Genomic DNA, 22,080 nt, shown 5'->3' with positions numbered 1-22,080 from the left:
ATTGGTCTGGATTCCATGGCCCGATGATCTTGGGAGTCTGATGTAGTTAGAAGTGTTTAAAGCACACAAACCATTTGCTCTGACATTGCACACTGAGCTCCAGTTTATACTCTCTGTCTAAATATATTCACATAAAATGGCATCAACATCGGTGTCTTTCTCAACTGATCAAAACTGAAAATATTGTCTATTGTCTTATAATTTTAGTCCATGTGTTGCACTAGATGCTTTGATCTGATTGTCTGTTTTTTCTTTACTGTTTTCACCACACTGGACTACAATCATGGACTGTTTGTAGAGATTCACTACAGAAAAGCAAAGTAAATGAAAATTAATGCATAAAGAGGGCAAAGTTAGACAAAGGGTGCCTGTCAAACCTCAATCAAATTCAATGTAGAATGTAGAGATGTAGAAAATATGATGAAATATGGCATATGTGTTTATTTCATGCAGTGATTTTTGAAGAACGTTACATTATTCTCATCACTCCTGATATACCTGACATTTTCGACTGCCACTATTTTTCCTCTCTTCAGTGGAGCAGATGCTTCATACACAAAGAAATCACATGCTTTACATAAGTAATGATTTGTTTGCTAAGTTTATTTCCACATTTTGCTTTTATCTCAATACTCTCCAAACAATACTCCAACTTTTCAACATCAAATAACAAAAACATCCTACTTACGTAGAGCAAGACTGTAACCTTCCTCAAATTAACACATCAATTGAAACATCAACTGAAATGTCATATTTCAATCAACATCATTTTCATTCATTTGAAGTTTTTTTTTTTTTTTTTTAACTGGTGCTCTTTTAATCACATGATGTCATTGCATCTTCTTCCTCTGCAGTGGTTAATACCTCAGCAACTGAAGAATTTGTGCAATCAATTACTTATTTCAGTCCTGTTAATATTTGCTCAACAGTAGTGGATTGATTTCCAATATTCCAATTTTAAGTTAAAACTTATACTAAATTCAGATTTAAACTGCTTGCACTACAGTGAACTGTAAGACTATAAGAAGTAAACTGGTGGAGGTTCCGTTGCTCCATAACCTTCAGCACATCACTCTAGGTGAGGGAGCTGTTGGTGAGTCCTCACCTTCATCACTCATCACTTCCTTGAGGCCACCCTAACTACATACAAAGTCGGGCCTTTAGGTGACTTTTCTCCAACCCAACCACCTAGTGTGGAGACAGACATAGAGAGTCAGCAGTTTCTCTCTGAATTCGTCAGGCAGAAATAGGAGCTCCCTGCTGCAGAATTCTCTGGACATCAACCACAGCCTTTTTCGTGAAGAGTATTCTTGACTTTGTAAAGGAGAGGACGGAAAAGAACTCTAAATGTCATGAAGACCAAGGACTTCTCTTCAGCACTGAGGGGAAACATCTCAAATCTAGCACTCAAAGCCTTAAACCACTGCAATGTTATCCTCTCCAGCTCTGGTAATTCTGCTCCTGTAAAACCAGATGTGATTTGGGAAGGAATCAACCACCAGACGTGCTGGAGAAATTTAGAAGAATCAGGCATTTGACAGCAAGATGGTGGAGCATATGTAATTATTCTGCTGCAAAAAGAAATACTGCAAATCCAAGTCTTCCTTGAAACCCTCCGACACCTTGAGGAACCACAGGAAGAAACAGAAACTCTGGGCCAGGCTCTGCTCTCAGCCAAGCTGACCAGAGAGGTAATGATGGAGAATCTTATGGCTGCCTTCCACAAGGAAATATTGAACTTTTTACATTATCACATTTATCTGACAACCACAGTTTTTACTTTGCAGATGAAGGTTTTACATACAAAACATATGATCAGGTTGTATAATGAAGCACTGTTTAGTATTACACTTCCCCCATCATATAAGGTAACTGAAATCAGCTCCAGCCACACCAACAACATTATTAAAACATATTAAAAAATTTATGCATTCATAACAATACAATAATAAAGTAAATAATGATTTAACTGAAAAGAGCCATTCTACATAATGACCAAACTTGTAATTATTTATAATGTAATTTTACCTGGTAAAATTTTGTGTGCAGGTGTTTTATTACTGGCACATGTTGATTTTGAGCAGGGAGCTTTGCAAAAGCATGTTTGCACCACTAGGTGGCAGAAGGAGACAACTGCTTGTCTCAGTGCAACAGAAGAAGTGCTACAAATGTCATACATGTCATAATCTACATCAAAAATTATTTTTTAATTAAAATTCATTAAAATTAGGGTGAATGTATGTAAAAAGAGAACAAAGTAATCTACAGTTTGAAAAAGCCTTCTTTCTACTTAATGTGGGAAGCAGAGACTCATGCACTGCTTGACGTGTTATTGCTAGATAACTGGAAAAGGTAGCCCCACTTAATTTCCTTTCACCTCCTGGCTTCAACTACTTTTCTAAATTTCATTTTTCCTGACCTTCTGTTTGGTCTAGCCTGATGCAAACCTTGGTAAAAATAAAGAGAGAAATCATTCAGACTTAACTAGAGATGGTAAAATTCAAAGCGACCTTCTGATCAGCTTCCATCCATAATGGAGACAGAACGGACCAGGCAGAGGAGTGGAGTGGAAGACAGTCTATGCTCACCGATTCCATAAATGAACAACCAAGCTCTTCAGGGCCTCTGTATTAATCATCTCCATGTTTGCAGCAGAAAAAACAAGCTCAAAACATATTACTGATATCCATACTTCAGAGTAAAAGGGGGGGAATTATGGTTTGTACAGTTTCTTTCATGGCAGGATTCAAGATAATGTTGCCTGCTTAATCCACATATGGTGCTGGCTGGGGAGTGAGTGAGCAAGAGGCCAGTGGCACTGCTCATGTCAGCCTACCTGAAGGAAAAATCTACCTTTTTTTTTTGTTTAAATGACACATATGTGTACAAGAGCAATGCCTAAACTCCTTATAAAACCCAGAATAAAACATTTTACCTAAGAGATAAACACTAAACCTTTCTTTTGGAGTTAAATAAATAGAAAAAAACTAAAGGTTTAATTTAAAAAAAAAAGATCATATAATATAATCTGTAGAAATAGATCAGACTTGTTCCCTTGTGTGTGTGTGTGTGTGTGTGTTTTTGTTTTATTCGACAAACCAATAAAAACCTATAGTAGTAGCTGAAGTTACAAAACCTCACATGCTTGACTTTCCTGGAAGTATAGTGGAAGTCAGTCTACTGTATTTTCATCGAAAATATTCTTAATTTGCCATGTCAGTGGAGGGGTGATGGTGATTGGGGATACATGGTGCCTGTCTTGTCAGATACTGCCAACTAAGGTGCTTTGTACAATATGTTATGTGTATATGCCAGTTCCCTACTTGTATGACTAGAACAGGCTATAATAAACATAAGAGTCTGGCTTTCTACCACAAATAGCTGTACTACAAATAGCTTTATGATGCCACAGATAGCAGGTGAAGAGTAATAACGTAGATGAAAGAATTTCACACTCTGCCAGCATATTCATTCAGACCCAGACTCATGATTTCCTGTTGTTCATCTGCCTTTTTCACTGCCTAGGTGAAAATAATAAGGCTGCAGTAGCCAGACAGCTAACAAAGTCAATGTGCATGTGTCCAACAAGGAAGACCCCTCATTATTCTTGTGCAAAAGCCTTTAAAAATTGGAACCTAGACAAAAGATATTTGAGTGATGTCTAAAGTAACACTATTATCTACAGCCTAAACTTATATCTGGGTGAGTTCCACCTTACTTTTCTGCATCATTCATCCTGAGTCTGCCCTGCTGAGATCTAAATGAGCTTCTTCAACAACATGTTTATCCTTGCCATTACATGACATAATTAGAATTATACTAATTATGAATCTGTGTCAGACCAGACACCAGGGACTGCCTGGGTAAAAGAAGTGATCATTAATCTTTGATTACTAATTACCATTAATCATGGACATACCTCTTATTCTACAGCCTAATCTGACTTAGGCTAACACGTGGCCACAAAGAGCTGCTCGGAAAATGTTTCCTCTAATTTGCAGTGCATCACACATGCCAACTGAAAGTAAGTGAGAATAGTGTTCATCAGTTTAATTGCCTTGCCCTTCGAGTCAATTTGGTACTACAATGGTTCAGCAGTTTCTGCACGGGTGTTTTTTCAGCTTTTCCTCTCTGCTGTCACTGTCATCTAAACCTATCTGCTCAGTAGTCAAGATGGCTGGACTGAAATGGATCTTACTGGGTGGATTTCATACTACTGAATTGCCAACTTTCATAACCCAACCATTAGCATATATGACTAAGTAGGTTACTACAGTTGTCTCACAGTGTCATCTCCAAGACCAGTGAGCATTTAACTGGTTAATTATTGTAGGGTTAAAGATTATGCAAAAATAAAACACTGGTACAACCACCATGAAGTGTGTTGCCTCACTGTGTGAAAACCAGCCCTGAATGCTGAGTGTATTCTAATGTTAGCACCTCTGTCCTCCTCTTTGTTGGATTTGGGAAAGTTCACACTCCAGCAGTTACCTGAGACTTAGTTTGTTAAACACATCACATAGTCCCCATAAAAGCATCTTGTAAATCAAAAATAAAAATACACTCTTTGAAAAACAAAAAGAAACAAACATCTTTATAATTGATTAACAGCTGGATTATTTTTTTAATTCATCAATTAAGTTTTAGTCAATAAAATGTAAAGAAAACGTTTTTTTAAAAAATGCATACCAGATTCCTTGAGTCCAAATGATGTCTTCAGATGTCTTATTAAATAAGATTTTAAAACAGTTTTTAGAATGATATACAAATCCTCAAAGTATCAATTGTTTTCCTTTTTTTGTTGTTAAATGATTATTTGATTAATCTTGTTGGCAATTCATTTTTTATTACTGCTAACTGATAAATCAATAAACAATTTCAGCACTACAACAATACCAGGAGTAACTGATAATGTTCTGCACGACAAGAACAGTGATGTGCCTCTATTTTCACAAACTGGAAAGGGTGCTAACTTTTTGACTGGAACATACAGTTTCAGTCTTTGAGCACAATATCAGTAAAAAGTCTTTATAATTCATTATATAAGCATTATCTGCAGTCAGACTTTGATTAGAGCAGCGGAGTAATGCTCAGCCCATTGTTGGTGAATATACACTGGAGACTGAAGCTCATCTGTAGTCAGTTATTGACTGTTTAACATTGTGAAATGCTTTCTGATCATCTAAAAATGTAGGAAACAGTGTGAAACAGTATCTCATTCATAGTGTTGCAAAAATAATGTCTGTTTCCTGAGGACTGCAGCTCATATTCAATATGATGTGTTCTGTGTGATAGAGAGGTGCATTGGAGAGTATGAAGAAGAAAGGGGATTCATTTGCAGAGGCAGCTGACCATGGAGTCATACATTCAGTTATTACCACTGTGAGAAAAGAAATACTCATTGTGATTTTTTTTTTCTCTCTCTATAGGAGAGCTCCATCCATGCACTGTGTTTGAAGTGGGTTTTGATGTCAGCTTCATCTATTATGGATCAGGTGACATTTTTCTGATGACAGCTCCTGTTACACCTCTTAAGAGACAGGCATGGAAATAGGCACATGGAAATAGATCCCCGTATGCTTTTTCCTGTCATTATCTCTGCTCTTTTTCTTTCTCCATGTTTTCCCCAGGAGAAGGTGCTGGAGTCAGACAGGGGGGATAAAAAAGTACACAGGACATATGGAATCAGACAGCAAGTCAAAATAGTTTATTATAGAACAGGATTCATAGTCGAGGCACTACCTCACATTTAGTATAGGCACTGAACTACTGCACTGGAGTCACAGCCACGACTCGGTCTGAAAACCAAAGCCTGCCAGCCACACTGATGCTGGCCTCAGCTGCATGCACTGCTGTATGTCATCTCCCTGATTGACCTCCAGCCAAATCAAAACTCCAAAATATTATGTAAATGAGCTAAATACTTGCACCAACACATGTCATCTGAATAAATATTGAGAATTCAGTCATCAAATTCAGTTATGTTGCTGTAAATGGGACTGATGGATTCTTTCTCTAAATTAAAACCTCTAATTTTGAAAATGCACTGATTTTTGGTGTAACAATGTGACTGACAGGCTTTGGCAAGGGGAGGCATCTTTACCATGTGTACATTACATCATCCTAATACTCTAATTGAGTCTTGCCTTGCCCTGGATTCTTGAAAACAACCAGAAACACTTTTTGCACTCTCTTTGATTTTTCCCTCCATCCAGCACTTTACAAAAACACTGTAGTGTCACATTAATTGATTACAGTCACAACAAAGACCACAACATTTTTATTACTATGATTACTATTATTTTTATAATACGAATCATAATAACAAAAGTTATCCCAGCATATCCCCTCTTGTTTCACTCTCTTTGTCTGTGTGAGTAGGTGATGAAAAGGAAACACTCCTCCTCCTGTAAACAGGCAGCAGCCTAATCTTGTTTGTTTTTAGTGGGATTATCAAGTAGCATGAATTATGTTATAATAACTTCATACATCTGTAGCGCAAAATAAGCACCACACATTAGCTTGACAACACAATGTGCTGTTTCTTCTGTTTACTGCTAAGTGATGCTTAACCATTAAGTGATCAGCTGGCTCAGATCTGACCACAGACAAAGAAAAGAAATGTATTTAAGACAATGCCAAAGTTTCTAGTTTGCCTTCATTTTTTTTGCCTGTATATGATGATATAACCTACTATGACCCCAGTCAAAATCAGCAAATTCACTAAATGTGCGTTGATTAAAGGGATAGTTTGAGATTTTGGGGGGTTGCTTTCTTTCTGAAAGGTACATAAGGAGATCAATACCACTCTCATGTCTGTGCCCTACACATGAAGCTAGAGCCAGGAGGGGAAAAGCCTGGCTTAGAGTAAAGACTGGAAACTGCTACTCTGGCTCTGTCAAAAAACTGTTCAAAGATCCACTTACCAACATTTAACACATCCCCACATCTTTTTTCTAATCCATATAGGATCAGAACATATAGGAACAAAAGTTTGTGGTTTTAGGGGTAGTTATCTATTTCCATGCAAACAACAACTGGCCACAGTGGCTTCCCACAGTCTTGCAGTATACACTAAGGTTGCCAGACAATGGTAAATGGATTGGATGGATTAAATGTCAAAACGTCAAAAAGTAGTTACAGCATGTACTTCATAAAGTAAGGTAATGGCTTCAAGGTTCTAGCTGGATAGTTAATGAAGAGACATGAGAGTGGTATCTTTTTCCCACATGTTGGCCAAAATGTCAAACTAGTCAGTTAAAGGATAATCATGTCAGAACATTTTTACATTTCTATAGTTGTGTAAAGCAGACTAATGGTCTCTCAAGGCTCCATTATGTTATAACCATGTTGCAGAGGTAGTGATTGTGAATGTGTATATGTAAGTATATTCTTGAACTGTAAAATTTTATGATGCAATCTTAAAATGTTTATTTAATTTACAATGTAATGCATGTGACCGCCATTTAGCAAGTGATAAAGGGTAAGCCTGACCACAGCTCTGTCACATTTTTATGAAGAATTGTGTAAAGGGGTACTACTAGCCATTTAGTATTGCACTTCCATAAAGTTGGGACACTTAGGGACAGTTAGATACACAGATTTGAAAAATGCATGGTCTTCATCCGGATTTTTAGTCACTGAAATAGGTCAAGCTTAAAATGTTCTGTAGTGTGTTGCATTAGAACCACCATGTCTGGTAAAGGATCTTTGTCTAATCTTTGTTTGTGAAATAGTTAGTGCCCCTTTACATGTTGTCTCAGTCAATCTGATCTAATTGTAATACAGTATATCACTGTGTCAAACTTAAAATAATGTATTAGTTATGTTATATTTATATTGTTATATTTCATTTCTGTTTTTTCATTATTTGAATATATATGTTCTCAGTTCTGTTCAACTGGGGTCACATCTGGATCTAGTTGTTAGTATCACTTGAGTGTGAAGTCAGTGCCGTATGGGCTTGAATTACTGTAAGTGCATCTGTAAGTGCATAGTTTGAAGTGGCAGAAGTTTCTGTCTGTGGGTCAGTCTATTTGACTGAGAAGGGTTAAACATGTGTTTCTATAACTATATGTTTGTATAGTCATTATAGGGATAAAATATAAATTGTATAGCATTATTACATAAATAAGGATATATTTAACTTTTTAGTGTTTCACACATACTGCCTCACACCTCCCCATGCACAGCATCAGAGTGAGTTGAGTCCTCATTCCCTTCTGTTTCGTTTTCTATCTTATCACATTCAGAACATTTAATTCAGGTCAGTAAACCTCCCAAATCACATTTGCACATACAGAGCACATGGTAATACTGATCCACTGAGACCACAAAGCAGTTTACCGGGTTTCTACCATGTCAATCACTGTAGGAAAACGGCACAGTACAGCGAGAGAGATCAGAAGAGGAGAGGGATTCTGGGTTTGTGTTTCCCAAAATGTCTGTACAAACTAGTTTCACTGTAACACTCAGCAGTGAAAATGATGGACAGCATTGAAGACTGGTGGTATTCAAGCTGCCTGGATTATGAGTTTTTGAGTTATTTGAAGCATCTTGGTTAAATCACAGAATAAAAACATAATTATTCTGTGTCAAAACAGATTTGTATTCTTATTTTATTTTATTTTTGCTGATGGCCATTTGGGTCTGGAACGTAAACTACTCATGGTCGGATACTCATAAAATATGTCAGCTTGTTTGTTCCAGATGTTTTCTGTCTTGTCATTTTAAATATCACCTTTTGTAGGCATATATTAGATGGCATGATTACATATATCCTCATTCTCAATATTACACAAACTGTGCTCCAATGCATTTCATTCTGACCAACATGGTGAAAATAAACAGATTTATGTATATATTTCTAAAAAAAAAAAAAAAAAAAAAAATTGCTGCAACATGAGCTCAAGCTAAAGCTTTCCAAGAACATATAACTAGTGACAAACACTTTGGGGAACCCAGCTCAGATCTGGACAACACCACAACACATCTGTCACCTCACAACCTCAATCCACAACACAAACAACTGGAGGGCAACATAATTAACGAGAACAATCAACAACAAAAAGAAATACTATTATATCTAATCCTGATTACCTCACCAATAATAATCAAGGGGATGTTTGATATTTTTTTTCTAACTACAGGCCCAAATATGAAACAAAAAAACAACAAGAACACATGGGTATGCTAATGTAGGGGGGAACACATTTATGCTACCCGCGGGTGTTGACATTGTTCCCTGTTGCCCAGGAAACTCTGTTTTTCCGCACAAAGAAAGAAAAAGAAGAAAGTAGAGAGGCTTTTCATTGTCAAAAATAAGACACAGTTCTACATTGGATTCATAAAACTGAAAACAGTAAATTCAGCATCTTTTGCCCCCATCTTTGCACTGTGCTGAATGCACCCCCATTGTTTTGTCAGAACCTGAGTCTGTGGGCCTTATTTTTGTGAATAAAGGCACAAAGTGTGCCATCCACAGTGTGCCTACTCCAAAACAGGGCCCTGCAAGTGTCTCGGACAAGAGATTACGTATTATATCTTCAAATGTGTGAGAGGTAATGATACACAAGGCAACTTTTTAGGGCAATGCGTCACATCTGTTTGCTCCAGATAATAAAAACATGCCTGAAAATGAATGTTGTACTTGTACATTTGTTTTCCCAAAATTGCTCTGTAGTGCAGGGTATTGAAAACATGTGGAATAATTTTAGGGCACTTATTGCTTGTAAAATTGCCCTGTTCCTCAGCTTCTGCAGATTTTTCAGACTCAGTTTGAAAAATTTCACCCAGAAGCTCACGCTAATTAAAACCATATTAATGCTCTTGTCATGGGAAACAGCTCCATAATATATTTTGGCTTTCAACTAGTCCTGTAAGAACACATTTACATACACATTTACATATGCTTGTGCATCATCCGCTCATGGCCTGTTAAAAAGTACAGCATTTAATTAGCTGCTACCTGTACTGAAGCATCCTGATCTTTTGTACTGTGTTTCTCAACCTGCTGTCAGAAGCAGTAGAAGGATGAGTAAATAGCCTGACACATATGTCACATCAGGAGCCAGAAAAAACAATTCATGAGGCATCTTTTTTATTGAAGGGAAAGTCTAGCTTTATGAGACAACTTCGCTATAAAACAATCTGATGCCAACAGGGTCAGAGAGAGAATGAGAGAGAAAGATTTTTTTTTTTTTTGAAAAAATAAAACTAAAGAAACCAGACAACCAAAAGAGAGAGCTAGCTCTGGCAAAGTCCCAGAATTCCTTGGGGACTGCAGTGTGACATGTAAACTGCTTAGAAGAGCTGAAGAAACAGAAAGCCTGCAGAGGAGACAGTGTACATCCTCCAGATGGTTCACAAAATAATAGACTGTGAGTGTGTTTCGATGTCAGGAAATTGCACAAACACACACATGCACCCAAACAGAAGCCTGACAGTCGTGCTCATACATGCACCCACATGCAGTCAGAAGTGCACAGTTGCACATATGACCAATATGTGTTGAAACTGTGCTAATGATATTTTCTTAACGATGCATCAAATGACAGAGTCATATGAAAGTTGGAATTAAAACACAAATCTCCAATTCTATGCAGCCTTTCAGCCTCTTGTAGCTCATTGTTTTGGTTGTACAGCCTGTAGATTCTGTTTTCATCAACCTTGTTTCCAGCAGCAGCAGGCAGATAGCTAGCTGGTCAAATGTTTAACATATTTTACAAATGGACTGGTGGAGTATTGTGCACATTTGGTGGAAAGAAGCACAACTCCAAATGAATGTTGTGTTTTTGGTTTGAGTTCCTCTCCTCCTAGTGTCAAAATGACTGCAATTTTAAAGCTGCACAAATCAATATATTTAAATTAACAGTGGTTCAAATGTGTAATGTGAGAGTGTTTGTAGTGATGAACCTGTTACATAATTGTTTTCATTAAATATATTTGCTTGTCAACCTCATTTGCAGCAGCAGCTGTTTTCAGTGAAAAATCTCTGATAGGACAAAGTTAGAGACTGGCTGACGATCCACTGTGACAGGGTCTGCCTCACTGCTAATTCTCCTCAGTGGCCGACTATGATATTGCATCACAAAGAAATCCCCTTAGCCCCATAAAAGATGTATGTGTAAACTGTAAACAAAACCAATAATTTCTGTATTCCAATCTTTTACACCATGCAGATGTACGTTTTGGGTGCATTATGGTTACATGCAAAAAAAATATATAATTGAATTTGCAAAAACATTTTTGCATCTCCAAATGCATCCATGACAAAAGGACACACAAAATGATACCCACAAACACACACACATGCAGGCACAAACTACAGCTGTATCAAGAAGGGTAATCAATGTTGGAAGGAAGGCCACAGTCCCCTACCAACAGAGCTGTTTACTGACAAATGATCTCTGTACTCTCTCCAAACTTGTGTGTGTATTGGAGAGTGAGTGAGTGAATATGCTTGTGAGCATGCATTCAGACTTTCAGGCTTTGTGTTCAAGTGGCGGTGTGTGTGTTTGTACATATGTGACAAGTGTGTGACTTGTACCTAGCACACTCAATTAGGTGCACACAATGCAGCACCAGAAATAACCAACTGTCAACTGGCATTTCAGCTGAGCTCCTACAGTCTCAGTGTTCTCTCACAGCAACAGAAATCTGACTCTGTTAACAAGGCCTGCCAGGATGCAGACCAAAAAACTATATGCGGTGGGGCAGGGCAGTGAAGAGGATGCGTGTATATTTGTGCATGTGTACGAAACAGTGCTTACTTTAAAAGCCAGAGTTATCTCTCTCTTCTTTATCCATATCTCTAACTTATCTACAGTCTCCCTCTCTCCTCTCTGTATATATGAATATATGTGTCTTTTTAAATGGAGTTCATTGTAGGCGACATGGTGGTTCAGTTCTATTAGCATCTTGCGTCTTGAAACGATGCATCATGCAATTAAGGTGGAGAAGCATATTGCAACTTTTTGTGTGTGTTAGAGCAGGAAAGTAGACCTTATATGTGAACAGACCAATCATATCTGATAATGCAGTCTAGCTTTAACTCCAGTTTCCTCTTTACTGTGAGTCTCACATCCATTTATCATTCTGTAGCACACACCTTTAGTCAGCAAATAAACTCTGGTGAATTAAAATAAACTTACCATCAAATATTCTCAGCTGGTATAAACTCAATCTCAGGCTAATGAAAATTTCAGTAAATGTTCCACTTAGTGCATCGTCTGTTTTAATTAAACTGGAAAAATTATTTAGAGTAATAAATAAATTCAATATTTATAAAGTTTTACAACGTATTATCTCAACAAAAAGCTGCAGTTTAGGCAGGAGCCCATAATTCTTTGCTGGGCCACCTTTTGAGCCACCAAACCATCTAAGCCCTGATTGCCTGTTGTGTTACAGTACATCAGTTCTGAATGGAAAGGCTGATGACTGGCATTTCACATGGATATTCAAAAATTCTACAGATTTGGCAGGAACAGGCCCCACCAAAATAGCTGCAGGGATAGCAGACCAGACCAGGAAAGGCTACATACCACACAGTAACACTGCACCAGGTTACCCTCTCTTTCCTGCTCGACTCATCTGCTGTCCACAGGTCACTGAATCTGTCACAAATCGTTCTGCACAGCAGCTCCCACAATCATCTTTCGTCTTGCACACAAAGCCTCACCTCAGCCCAAACAAACAAAATCTCCAAAAGTCTGTCTTTTCAGTATCAAATGCTCACCCACTATAGGACTGAAAGGTGGCTCTGAAAAGTTTATAGAAGCTGTAATCAAATTGGATTCACAACCATTCTCAAATCTACAGCAGCAAACGACAAGCTTTTCAGTCTCCCTTAAGCCCACAAATATTGCCTATTTTGTACTCAAAAGACTGATTTTTGCTGGTTAAATAGACAAGGAAGCAACTATCAATGTATATAACGGTAGCCTACATTATGTTAGGGTTAGACCAGTGGTTTTCCAAGTCGTCAAATGTCTCATCTCTCCTTCAACTACAGTTCCCAGGATGCTTTGTGGATGCTAATAGGAAGAATACTGTTGCCATGGCGTAAGTGGACTTTATGGGCTATGAACCCTAATTTATTTGGGCAATATTTGTTTATATTTTGGCAAATTGCCACATTTAACAAATTACAATGACCAAACTACAATAGCTAACTTCCTGTTGTTTTAAGGAAACTGGCATACACCTGTCCCTTCCACATCACACCTTATCTCTGCCTTACATCTCACCCTCTGTGTACCCTCCTTCAACTCTCTCACAACCCCCCTGAAAACGTCTAGGTTGGACCAAAACAGGCTATTTCACAGCACCTTCAGCATTCTACCAACAGTTATACTACTGGAAAAACACAACATCCATGTATCCATTATCATAAAAAACTGTATTGCACATACAGCATGATTTTTTTGTATTCTATTAATTCCTCCATTGCTCCAAAATGGTGCACAGGTATCATCACCTTAAGATGCTTTTCACATTTTATCTATCATCTGGCCAATGTCAAGTTGAGGTTAAGGATACAATGTGGTGCTATCAATCATAAAATGCGAGGGGAATATAAGATGCTAGGAAGCTGATGTTCAGATCATTATTTATCAGTCTAGATGCTTCAGTGCAGCAGGTATGACTAACTCTGAATTCACTCCACGAGCAACTACATCCCTGTGCTACAGTGTGAAGGAGCTTGGTGATTGATTGCTGTAGTGCTAATGTCAGCAGAAGTGGATAAATGCGTAGCAAAGCAAGATGGCGACAAGTTCGACCACAGTCAACTTTTCTTCAACTATTAATAAAGGAAACACAGTGACTGTGGTCAACATCAGCCGGCGCTTCATTGGTTGTTAACAATGGATGAACGTCTTCTGACTTCTGACCAGCAGTTGCTTAAGTAGCCTAGGGTGTGAATGCATGTTAAGGACCACTCTTGTTGACACTGTGATAGCAGTTGCTAGCAGTGCTAACTTCATATGTATACAGTACAACGTTGCAACCCAAGGAGCCAAAACAGACATCCACATTCCCAGAACGTCACTGTCTAAAACTCAACAAAGTGTTGTTCTAAGGTCATAGAAAAGTGTCCGAGCTTGCTGTGGCAGCAGCAGGGGAGAGCAATGCTGCTGCAAGAAGGAGATACAGATATGGCCCTATGTTCCTTTAATATCCAGAAAAGTACCCTGCTTTTATTCTGAAAAATGCTCAACAGTTCAAAGGCGTGTTGTTTCTGAGACACAATTTGTGTGTGTGTGGGTGTGTCTATTTTTTTGCTCAATTTTTGTCCTCTGATTTCCCCAGAGTAGAAAAGCTGTCCGTTTTCTGTCCTTGCCAGTCACAGCAGTCAGCTTGAATGTCCTTAATCTTGTATTCATCCATCTCCGTCACAAACTGTCTCTGCAGCTCCTGTTTGAAAATGCTTGTTGAATGTGAAAAATAGTTTCTTACATCCCAGTGTACATGAGGAATCCATGAATTGAACATAAAGATAGAAAAGTATCTAAGTGTGATCCAGTTCGTGCTGGGGTGTTTTGTGTTTATGCACATACCTGTATAAAATATCAATGCCAAGTTTGCATTTATTCCTGCCTGTGTGTTAGTGTAAGTGTACGTGTCACACTGTTTCCTGTAAGCAGAGGGCTTCCACAACATTACTGGGTCCCTGGGCAACACCACCAATGACAAAGAGCATGTTGGCTGTCTGCAGGAGGGCAGAGGAGCAGCGTGCAGTGGGCATAGGCAACACATACTCCCAGCGCCGCTTCACTGGGTTGTAGCTCTCCACTGTGCCCAATGGCGATGGCTCGTTACCTGCAAAATGAAGAGTATAATGTTGATGACAGCAATTATGTACAATTATACAGGTCTCTAATTCATCTTGACAACTAGCTATGTGTGGAGTGAACAACTTGGTCACACACTGACAATGCACTAATATACATAAACTTACACACCTACAAGGATTCTAGATCCAAGACAACACCTCCTACAGCAATGTGATGAGGAATTCTCATGACTCAACCCCCCCGTTATTATAAACCCACTAAGTGTTATAACAGCAGAAACCTGGCACCAAGTATTAAAATTAACTGTATATAACAACACCAGATTTACAAATATCTGCATTTAAAGTTTTCATGTAGTAAAGATATTGGTTTAAAGCTGCTCTAATCAGTATTGTTGCATTAACAGTTATTATTATTAATTCTCTTCTCTTTTTGTGTAAGGACATATAATGACATTGCAGTGTAACTGTTGTGCAGGTGTCCTCCAAAAGGAGAATCTAACTGCTGGGTAACACGTTACCCTCGAATATGGTGCACTACTAACTGGACAATATCATCTCTCTGTAGCTGTTAAAAGTTGTTACAAGATGTTTTTCCACCTGTTTCAACAAGCCCATAGCACTGATAATGGGATTTAATTAAGATGTCTGTCTTTACAACATTCAGTATTCAGAGTGACCTATCATGCTATTAAAAGAGCACTTCATTGATGTAGCATTGCACTCATATAACATTATTGGGCTAACAATAGGCAGTTAATGCTCAAAAGTATAAAAACTGACACAGCAGATCATCTTTCTTTATCCACCACATTCTTGCAAAGAACATCCTTGTCAAAATCTGTCACCTACATAACCTACAGTGCAATTCAACTGCCAACAGTGCTGTTGGAGATTTCGGTGTGTCATGTGGTTAACGTGGCCTCGACCTGCTAGCCTTAAGTGGAGATGAGGAGCTTGCAACTGAGGTCTGGTAAGCTTTCTTCTTTCTTAAGACACACTCAGATTTTTTTTTCAGTCAAAACTGAAGCTGGCATTTCTCAGATTTCTCAGATTTCTCACAGCTCCCTATAGAGCCACAAAATGAAAAATGTTTTCATATATGCTGTACTACTCCCCAACACCTGTAAACATACTTTGATTTGTAAAATCAAAGTTTCACTGTTTTTGATTTGTATTATCAGAGTTCTCCTTTAAGTTAACTATGAGAATTGGAGGTGTGATATGTAACACTGCACCAATCGGCGTCTGTTCCACCATGCCGGCTCCCCCTTTTCTACAGACATCATTTCGGCTCTGTGATTATATGATATATATGATAAGGCCCCCTCATTAAAAAAACAAAACTAAATTTATGTCTGTAACAGTGAATGAAATGATGTGTTACATGCAGGAGACTGCTTGCAGTGGCAAAGTCTGCAACTTTACTGTTTTGATTCACCCTCACCACTCTCATTAGTGCTCTTTCCAGATGCTAACAAGCCTACTGTGTGCTACCTGCCCTGATTAACATAGTGGAGGGTTTCTAGCTAAACTGCAAGGTATTTTCCAGCAGGAGTTGTTGGAGGCCAGAAACAGAGCTAAAAGAGAGAGATTCATGGAGTCATGTGGCCAGACACATTAGTAAATGAAGAAACTCATTAGGCATTTGGTCATGTTTAAAAAGGTTTCTAGGTTGAAATGTTCCAGTAATATCTCATTTCCACAGCTCTAACCTTACTAAACAATCAGTTTTTTCCATAATCATCCATCATTAAAAAAGAGGTTTTGCATTATCAACTATCCCCACAACAACATTTTTTGGAGAAAAAAAAACAGTAAATGAGAGCAACAACAATAACAACAATAATAATAAATTGTCTTTTTTTCTTATAAACACAGATTAGTTACAGTTTAGTTTAGTACAGCTCAATGTAAAAGCTGCAAATGAACTCTGGATTTGGGTTGAATTGTTCTTTAACATAATTTAGAAATGCAAAGTAGCAGGACAAAGATTCATTTATATGCAAATGCAGGATTCATTTCATGTACATTACTGGGTTTAGTGTGTGTGCTCCAGGCTGACACCAACAGGATTGCAACAAAATTACAATAAGTCAAAACTACAAAGTGAGAAAGCTTATTTAAGAATGTAGCTTTAATTTTATCTATGACATGTTAAGTCTCACCAAGGCTTCTTCTTGTTCCTGTGCTCTGCTGCGATCTTTTTTCTCCCTTTTCTCTTTCCCTCCCTCTTCAGTCCCTCTCTTTCACCTCGGTGCAATGCTTACTGTCATTATACATCACCCAGAACTAAGTTGTTGCCGTTTCCATGGAGACCCACATCACAGCGAGTCCCCAAATGATATGGACTGGTGAGTGTATAGTGTGTGTGTATGTGTGTATCTGTCTGTCTAAGGAAGACTATTATCATCATTTTGTTGAAAGAACAAAGTGACAATGCCGAGTCGGCCTTTTCAAAGCAATCTGGGCCTGCTCAGGCCTCGTCTCCTTTCTCAATTTTTATGGACACACACACGTATCTACGCCCATGACTGCACACACACACACATACGTGCGGAGGACAGACACATACTCCTTGGTGCTTTTGGTGCTCAAAGGCTTCCTGTCGTTGCTTTGATTCTCTGCCCACAGACGTCATGTCAATTCACAAGCCACTGCTCTCCTCCCCCCGTTTTGCCCCTTCTCTTCTTTTGACCTTCTTTGCTGTTAACTCCTTTTGTCTGTCTTCATTTCATCCATTTTTCATTTTTCCTGCCTCATCTTTCTAATTCTTCATTTTTCTATTTTCTTATCAATTTTTTTCTTAGAAACAATTTTTCTTCTACTTTATCGCTCTTAAGCCTGTTCATCTGTCCTCTTCCTTTTGCTCTGTTCACCTCAGCTATTCTCTCTCCTGTCCTCTCCGTTAACCCTCCTCTTTTCAGCTCTCCCACTCTCATTTTGGCTCTACTTTTTCCTCTTTGATGCCTCTCATCTCAAATTGTCTTCCTTTCTTCTGCTTCTGTCACCTCTCCAACTCACTACCATTTCATTGTTCTTTCTCTCTCCTGTTCGCTTGTTCTTCACCTCCTCTGGAGAGAGCTTTCCTCTTTCTCCTCTTCTCATGTTCACATTGTTCACCTTCACGCACATACACGCAACACAGGTACATACAGTACTATTAGTTCTAAGAATTATGCATATTAACTTGTGAATGTACAAATTTGCACATTGTACACAGCAATTGATATATTTATTTATTTGCCTGTCATTACCTTACCTGGTCCTAATGAGTTTGATGCTTAGTTGCAAAAACAGGAAAACACTGAGAAAAATTTTATGGCAGCAAACTGAGCACGTCAAGGGTTTGTTCAATTTAACTTAATTTCTTAAGTTGTTTTGACATTACGTACTGCTAACAATGCTTTTCTGTATTCATAACAGTTCTGTGTCTGAAGTGCAGACATGTCTTCATTATGGTATGTAGTTTTTCATTTTCTTCAGTGATAAGACAATCTGAAACTTCTGAGACACAATAATGAAAAGACATAACAGTCTGTAACTTCTATTTATACCATGAAAAAAAGGTTCCAGGAAAATTTAAACTTCAATGCAATGTATGCAAATATATGCGAATAAGCGAACAATGTTCCTAATCAATTTAATTTGATGAGGTAAGTAAAGTTCTGAAAGTGATAATTAAACAATAAGATAAAGTAAACAGAGTGAAAGTGTCCTGCATTCTCTACTCACAAGTTAATAGAACTTCCTCTGTTGTAATGAATCACAGTTAAGATATCAGTAATGACTCACTTTTTTTCTTAAGTAAGGGGCTCAGCACAGGGGAGTGACAATAAATCCCTTCCTTTAGGTTGATTGGTTGAAAATCTCCCACAAATCTGGTGTGTTTTCTTGTACAGGTGCAGCTGTTTTACAATACAAAAAGTCCCAGGCAACATTTTGTGCAATTCATAAGGGCTCACTGATTTTACATCAGGCAATATTTTTTTGCATTTGCAGCTCCAGATCTCAATTTCATCCTCTACTGTTTCCATCTGTTTTTCAGTGTTTCACATCTTGAAGCTTTCAAGTGTTTCTTTTCTGTTCATCTCCATCTGACCTGCTGTTGCTTCTGTTTTGAGACAGCAAGACAAAATCACAGCAGTTTAGGTCAAATGGAAGCCAGAATAAACCCACACTGGCTCTTGTGGCAGTGTTTGATCTGTGCTGTAAATAGTGTCATTACATGCCCTCTTTTCAGCACTTATCATATTTGAACAGGCAGCACACAACACCCTGACTGTGCAGCATTCATCCTTGACCTCCATGCTCCCTTTCTTCAGTTCTTTGTACTAGCTAATGTTTCTGCGAGTCAGAGCTACTCAACATCATCATCATGATCCACAGCAGCATGGCAACAGGTAGCTGTACATCTGCACTCTGTTAAGGGACACCACTGCTCAGTGTGAGCCTGGCTCTCCTTCACACCATCATGCTGTGCCTTACAAGGGATCAGAACAGGTCAGCCACTGCTCAATCCCAGCTGGCTGTTGGTTTAGAATCTACAGTCAGAGGTTGACCTCTTGACAGTCACAGACTGCTGCTGCAAGAGCTTTCAATGCAGACAGTCTCAGTACTAATAGAGGTTGATTTTCACACAGGACTGATCACAGCTTTCATTAACTGGTGACTTGCTTACTGCCTGTTGGATTTCACAACTGATTCATTACAGAATTATTTATTTAACTCAAAATCCCAGTCATCATTTTCCCCACTGTACTTAACTCTCATTCTGTTTGCACTTTATAGCTCCATAACTTCCAGAATTTTCCTGCAGTAAAACAGATGAGATCAGAAACAAAATCAGCTCTTCTTTTCCAGCCTCTACTGCAAGAACCTAGTTGAGCATTATGTCAAGTCCCCTGCAGATTCTGCTTGTATGTCTTGAATCACTGTTTAAGTTGGTGTTGGCTTCTAAACCCTACCTTCTACCAGCTAAACTCTCCAAAGATCTCTGGCCAGGTTTGGGACCTGCAGTGCTAAATATTGTGAGTTATCATTGATGAGTAGCACTGTTCCAAGTAGCTTAAAACTGCTATGGTTAAACCTTTGTCTAAGAAACCACACCTTGATCCGTGGGTCTCTAAGGAAGTCAGCCTGTTTTGAACCTTCCATTCTTTTCAAAAATACTAGAAAGAGTTGTTTCAGCAGCTATCAGCCCACTTGTCTAATAGTTATCTTTTTGAAACTTTTCAGCCTGCCTTCAGGGTCTGTCACTCTACTGAAACAGCACATGCTAAAGTGGTAAATGATCTTCTGCTTCTGTAGAGTCTAATCTGTGATAGCAAGCCTCCTGCTGCTTCCTATGATTTTGATCAATGCCCTGTGTTACATTAAAATGATTAGTCTTACTTCTTATTATCTCTTATTATTATTAGTCTTATTATTATCATTATTATTGCTATCACTATTATTATTAATATTACTTTGTGCAGTGGTTCAAGGCCCAGGGCTTTTCTGTGTGGAGTTTGCATGTTCTCCCTGAGCCTGCGTGGGTTCTCTCCAGGTACTCTGGCTTCCTCCCACAGTCCAAAGACATGCAAGTAGGTTAACTGGTGACTCTAAATTGCCTGTAGGTGTGAATGAATGTGAGTGTGAATGGTTGTTTGTCTGTATGTGTTGGCCCTGTGATGGACTGGTGATCTGTACAGGGTGTACTCCACCTCTTGCCCATTGTCAGCTGGGATAGGCTCCAGCAACCCTTGCAACCCTTAAGAGATAAGGAGTATAGATAATGGATGGATGTATTACTTTACATCTCTATATGGGCTTTATTTACATGGAGATATCAAGTTGTTGTGAACAAAGACAGGGTGGGGGTGCAAAAATAAACAGGGGCAAGGAAGAAGCGATGAACAGACCGTGTGTGCGTACAGGTGGTAAAGACTGACACTGGTGTCACCCTAGTGCACACATACACAAGGAAATCCACACACACTAGTGATGATCCACACATGCATACACACTGATATTTCTGTGTGAGTAGAAGGAATCATCTTCTTACTATACCTGAGCAGTTTCTCATGTGCTTGAGCTTTTTAATGCTTTTGAGTTTTAAACATTTTACACAAACCTACTAAAACACAGAAGAGAAATAAAGCAAAGACAAAGCACCTTTAAAAGTACATGTACAGTACATAAAACCTTTTATAAGTACCTTGGATTTGTTTCATTTCTACCACTGTTTTTTCCAAATATCTAAGAACATTTTCACTGTCCTACTATTTTGTACACCTCTACAACCTGGATAATTAAAATAATCATCAAACCGTCTCATTCATACTCACCAGAGGAATGCAGAATGAGTGCCTCTAAGGTTGATCTCTAATTTTATTTTCTTGTTCATTCCAGTAGCAGTAGATCCAGGAACCAGTCTTCCTCATTTTGGACTTGGTAATGAGAAAATTTTTAAAGGCAAACCTATCATCATCATGATCTGGTGTCATGTGTCACTTTGAACTCAACTAAGGAAATTGAAAATCTCAGCAACTTATATGGCAAGGCCTTATTAATGAAAATCGCAGATGCTCTCTAGCTGTCAGCGATGACCAGTGCCATGTGAAAGCTGTCTGCAGTAATGAACTGAGTTACACTGTAGTAAATGTGGTAAATGGTGTACTTGATTTAAGGTAAAGGGAAGCAACATGAGTGTTCAGAATGTCTCTATAATCTAATATAAATGGTACCATGATACACTGAGGTCATTAATCAGAGTAGACACACATTTACAATGGATATCTTGAAATCAGACTTTAACCTGGACTGTAAGGCCTGGTTTGCCGTAGAGCCAAATACAATTGCATACAAGACATCGTTGTCCGCATAGAAATTGATATTTTAATTAATTAATTTTTTTATTTTAATATATATACTCTTTGGCCTCTGCGGATGTATTATCCTCTGTTATTCCCCAAGTCAAAAGACAGAAGGTTGGAAATGTGCCATAAACCAGCCATGACTCACAAGACCAAAATATCACCATGGATTAGATGGCAAGCCAGACTCACAGCTGACACTCACAGAGAAAAATATAACATAGCTGCCTCTTTTGCTTTCACTCCCCCTCACTCTGTCACTTTCACATTAGCAAACACACACACACATTTCATTCTCGTATCTCATTCAGTCCTCCCTTTCCTTTCTGTCTCTATCGCCTGCTGAATTTCCAACTGTCTCTCTCAGCAGGACAATATTGGCGTTTTCTCTCTTTCTATCTCTCTTTCTCATATCACACACACTGCAGT

At 38.4% G+C, this 22,080-nt stretch overlaps 1 protein-coding gene across 1 annotated transcript in view; it reads right to left on the bottom strand.

Moving 5' to 3' along the window:
- Positions 1–5,684: 5,684 nt before the first annotated feature.
- The window catches only part of LOC108884678 (kelch domain-containing protein 8B), a 158,153-nt gene continuing 141,757 nt past the window's right edge, over positions 5,685–22,080 (bottom strand). The window contains exon 6 of the mRNA XM_051071036.1: positions 5,685–14,820. Within this exon, the coding sequence (XP_050926993.1) occupies positions 14,624–14,820 (197 nt within the window). The 3' untranslated portion in view covers positions 5,685–14,623. The remainder of the gene's footprint in view (positions 14,821–22,080) is intronic.

The sequence above is a fragment of the Lates calcarifer genome, linkage group LG6 (assembly GCF_001640805.2).
Source record: "Lates calcarifer isolate ASB-BC8 linkage group LG6, TLL_Latcal_v3, whole genome shotgun sequence".
Lineage (NCBI taxonomy): Eukaryota > Metazoa > Chordata > Actinopteri > Centropomidae > Lates > Lates calcarifer.
This window is presented reverse-complemented; position numbering and strand designations above follow the sequence as displayed.